The sequence below is a fragment of the Corylus avellana genome, chromosome ca3 (assembly GCF_901000735.1).
Source record: "Corylus avellana chromosome ca3, CavTom2PMs-1.0".
NCBI lineage: Eukaryota > Viridiplantae > Streptophyta > Magnoliopsida > Fagales > Betulaceae > Corylus > Corylus avellana.
Genome location: NC_081543.1, coordinates 13,618,439 through 13,622,681, shown reverse-complemented (window position 1 = coordinate 13,622,681; position 4,243 = coordinate 13,618,439). Strand labels below are relative to the sequence as shown.

Sequence of the window (4,243 nt, the reverse complement as noted above, 5' to 3'; positions counted from 1 at the left end):
CTCTCTCTTTGGGATCAGGATCCTTTAGAGGGGATCTCAATTTTCTCCAATTGGAGATTTGGACCGTTGATTTTCATCCAACGGTCCAAATTTGTCCACTAAAATAAATTATTCAAATATTATTTATATTTAAAAAATGAATTAAAATTAAAATAATAAAAAAAATTAAAAAACATATGGGGTGGCCAGGTGGTGGCCGGCCACCGCTGTTAACAGCCCAAGCCACCCCAAAAAAATATTAACTTTTTTTTTTTTTGGGGTGGCCGGACCACCCCAAATCTCCTGACGCGACCAAACAAAACCCAGAAAGAAACATTTAATGAAGAAAAAGTTGAGACTCCCATTCATTACCGACCAAACAAGTCGTCAAAACTTTCCTTTCGATCCCAATTTTCTCACCAACCAAACAACACCCAGAAGAAAATTCAAACAGAAAACACACCGCCGAGGCTCTGAGCTGAGCTTCTCATCCAAACATAACAAAAACAATGAGTGTCCCCCGTGGTTTTCTTTCATCACCCAAAACATAACCTTTTTTTCCAGAACTTCCAAACAAACAAAAAAAGCAAAAACCAAACCAATCAAATCCGTAAAAGATCTCGAGTTTCAAGCGACTTTTTTTGTTGGATGACGAGAAATTAGAGCGCCGGAATCTGACGCAGTCGCCGGAAAATGGGCTTTCCTCGCCGGAGGGTGACAAAACTCCGACGAACAGAGCTGAGAGTTGGAGAAAACGACAATAACTGTACACCAAGTATTAGAAATTTATTTATTAATTTTATTAATTTTAATTTTGATTTATTTTTTAAATATAAATAATTTTTTAATAATTATTTGTTGTAGACTAATCTGGAGCGTTGGATGAAAATCAACGGTCCAGATCTCCAATTGGAGAAAATTTAAGATCCCCTCTAATACGAGGGAATCCTGATCCCTCTCTTCGTCTGCCGCCGGTTCTCTTTCTCTCTCTCTCTCGTCTGCTTTCTCCCTCTCTCTCATCTCTTTCTCTCTGGTCTGCTCTCTCTCGTCTCTTTCTCTCTGGTCTGCTCTCTCTCGCGTCGGCTCTCGTTTCGAAACTGCAAGAGATCAAACGATCCACTCTCCTCTTTTGCGACTTTACTACCAGCGTCATGAGAATTCTAGGGCAAGAAAATCCAGTTCCCTTTCCCCCTCCCCCTCCACCTATCCCTCTCCCTCTCCCTCCCCTCCTTCTCCTCCTGTCTGGCTTTCCAAGCCTGCAGGGACATTTTTGCCTTATCATCCTATCCCTTATTCTATTTTTATTATATCTCTTTTACCGACACATTAAGCACAATGGCGGCACTGAAGCTGCTCCTCCTGTCGCTGATCCTCCAGTTGCTGATCCTCCTGTTGCTGATCCTCCAGTTGCTGATGCCGCCCCTCCTGTCGCTGATCCTCCAGTGGCTGATCCTCCTGTTGCTGATCCTCCCGTGTTGAGCATCACCTACGGTGCTGGTGCTGTTATTCCGTTCGACCAAATTGAGTGTCCGATTTGTCTCAGCGACTTTGAGAACCTAGAGGAGCTGATTCAAATCTCTTCATGCAGGCATGTGTTCCACCGTGATTGCATGGACGCCTATTTGGTAAACGGTCCATTGATTTGTCCTTGTTGTAGTGCGTCGATCTTTGAGTAGGTATATATATGCATGGTCTTTTATTGTTATGTTTTTTTTTTTTTTTGGTTTAATTTAGGCTTTAGATCTAGCTGTAATTAATGTCTTTCATCTAAAGAAATAGAAAGCTGTAATTAATGTCTTTCATGTAAAGAAATAGAAAGCTGTAATTAATGTCTTTCATCTAAAGAAATAGAAAGCTGTAATTAATGTCTTTCTTGTTGGTGTGTTTAGATGTTTTGTTTGTGTTTTCATTAAAAAAAAAAAAAAAACCAATAATCTGAATATATATGTGAATATAATTTCAATTGTAATTCTCCTCTTGTGTTGTGTTGCAATTCTCTCATTTAAATTGTAAACTATGGATATTTATTTAAAGTAGAGAAATGTTTAGAAAGTTTGATGTTTGATTCTTTTGGAAAGGGGTAGCTAAAATAACAAAAGTGAATGTTCTTAACCAAAATTTAGCTAAACTTTGACTAGCTCACTAAGAATGCTCTTATAAGCTCAAATTTTTCGAGAACAATTCAAGCCGCCTGCCAAAGTGGTGCAACGATGGGGACAATGTGAAGCTCCCTTTTTGTCAGATTCGAGGGAAGTATCGAATGGAATTACCTGGGTAAAATTCGAAGGAACCATATCTACATTTGAATGAAAGATGTCCATCTTTGCAACCGAAATACTCAAGAACACAGAATTGCTAGAAGTCTCGGATTTATTTATTTATTTATTTTTCACTGGAATTTTTACACTTGGATGACCTAATCCCTGGCTTTTTAGCTAGTAGGTCTACTCTGTATGCTATTGTTTGAAATGATGGCATGAAAGAACCATATGGAAAGTCTTTTGATTTCAGTTGTTAATATGCCGATCAGACAGTTCAAAAGGAAGGCAATCAACTATTAAATTGTTGTACAACATACATGAAAGCAAGAAATTTTCACGTTAAAGCTTCATTAATTTCAGTGCTCTTGAAGTTTTGATATGCTCAGGGAAATCTCATTCGTTTTTAACTCACTTTCACAATCTTGAAAGAGAAACTTGGTCAGTCAAGAGATGGAAGCAGCCATGGGGACAGCAACTTCCACTTTTACCCCAACAATCTCCTTGATTTTATGGCATGTTGTATTTGGAATTCGAGTTGCTCAATTCAGCGACTCGAATCTGTGATTCATGGAAAAGGATGTTGCAATATTGTAAAAGCAACGTAATTAACCAGCATAGCCTGCAAAGGCCAAGTAAGTTGAAAACTTACTAGATAAAAAATTTAAAAAAAAAAAAAAAAATTGAAAATTTATATATGGAGAGGGAATTGAACATGCAAGAGAAAAAAAAGCGACATCAAAATTACAAATATAACCTATGTTAGAACCTGATAGGAAATAAATTAAATGGGCTTGTCCAAGATGTTCTGGAAATCATTAGTGTTAAAAAAAAAGACGGAATAATAGAATATAGGCAAAAATGAATATCCAAGTTACTTTTTCACCCCTCGAAGAGCAAAGTTGAAGTCTATTAAGCGGAGACCCACGTACAAGGCCTCCCAAGAATTTTTAGAAATCCTTCAAAAACACTATTAATTTCACTTTTTGTTTTCCAAATTACTTTTTTACCCCTCAACTGACAAGTTAAAGTCTACTCTTTAAATAAAATCGTTGCTTAATTTATCATCAACTTGCTTTTTCCATGCACAAGGAAGTGAAAATATTAAAAACCTCTCTCTCTCTCTCTATATATATATATATATGGTATAATTAACGGAATTATCTATTTCATACAATTAAAATATGTAACAAAAATAATATATATTCACAAATAATTAATTTAAAAGAGCAACTTTTGTTTGGGTTGCTCTTTTAGTTTATATATATATATATAATATTTTCACTTCTTTGTGCAGTGGAAAAAGCAAGTTGATCATAAATTAAGAAACGATTTTATTTAAGAGTAGACTTTAACTTGTCAGTTGAGGGGTAAAAAAGTAATTTGAGAAACAAAAAGTGAAATTAATAGTGTTTTTGGAAGGATTTTTAAAAATTCTTGGGAGGCCAGCTTGTACGTGGGTCTCCGCTTAATAGACTTCAACTTTGCTTTTCGAGGGGTGAAAAAGTAACTTGGAGGGAACAAAATGTGAAATATGAGAGATAATAGTAAAATTAATGTTTTTGAAAATTTGTTAAAATTCTTTAGGGGACACTCGTCCCCAACCTTGTGCGTGGCTCTTGCACATTACACTACGTACAAACACTATTCCAAGCATGACTAAGATTTAATAATAAGCAAATCTCAAATTTGAAAGAAATTTGAGGGAATCCCAATTATACCTGAATTAAAGGGTTTAGTTTCTTTACTTAGATTTTGATTGTTTCCAATTAAGGGTGTGTTTGAGATTACGATTTCGTAAAGAATAATTTGCGTTTTTAAAAGATATTGCAAAACGTAAGCCGTTTGACATTGCGATTTAAAAAGCATTTAATTAAAAAAAAAAAAAATCTACAATTTTTATAAGCAGATTAAGGGTGCTTATTTGAAAAAGACATGAATTTAAAACAAAATTACGATTTCTCATAACAAATATTTAATAAAAAAAAAAACTTTTTAACATGTTT

General features: G+C 35.3%; 1 protein-coding gene across 1 annotated transcript; it reads left to right on the top strand.

The window, feature by feature from the left end:
* Window positions 1-1,130: 1,130 nt before the first annotated feature.
* On the top strand, window positions 1,131-2,804 carry LOC132174146 (E3 ubiquitin-protein ligase RING1-like). The gene is made up of 2 exons (XM_059585842.1): window positions 1,131-1,604; window positions 2,670-2,804. Exons 1-2 carry the CDS (start codon window positions 1,131-1,133, stop codon window positions 2,802-2,804), a joined length of 609 nt encoding a protein of 202 aa, XP_059441825.1.
* Window positions 2,805-4,243: the final 1,439 nt, after the last annotated feature.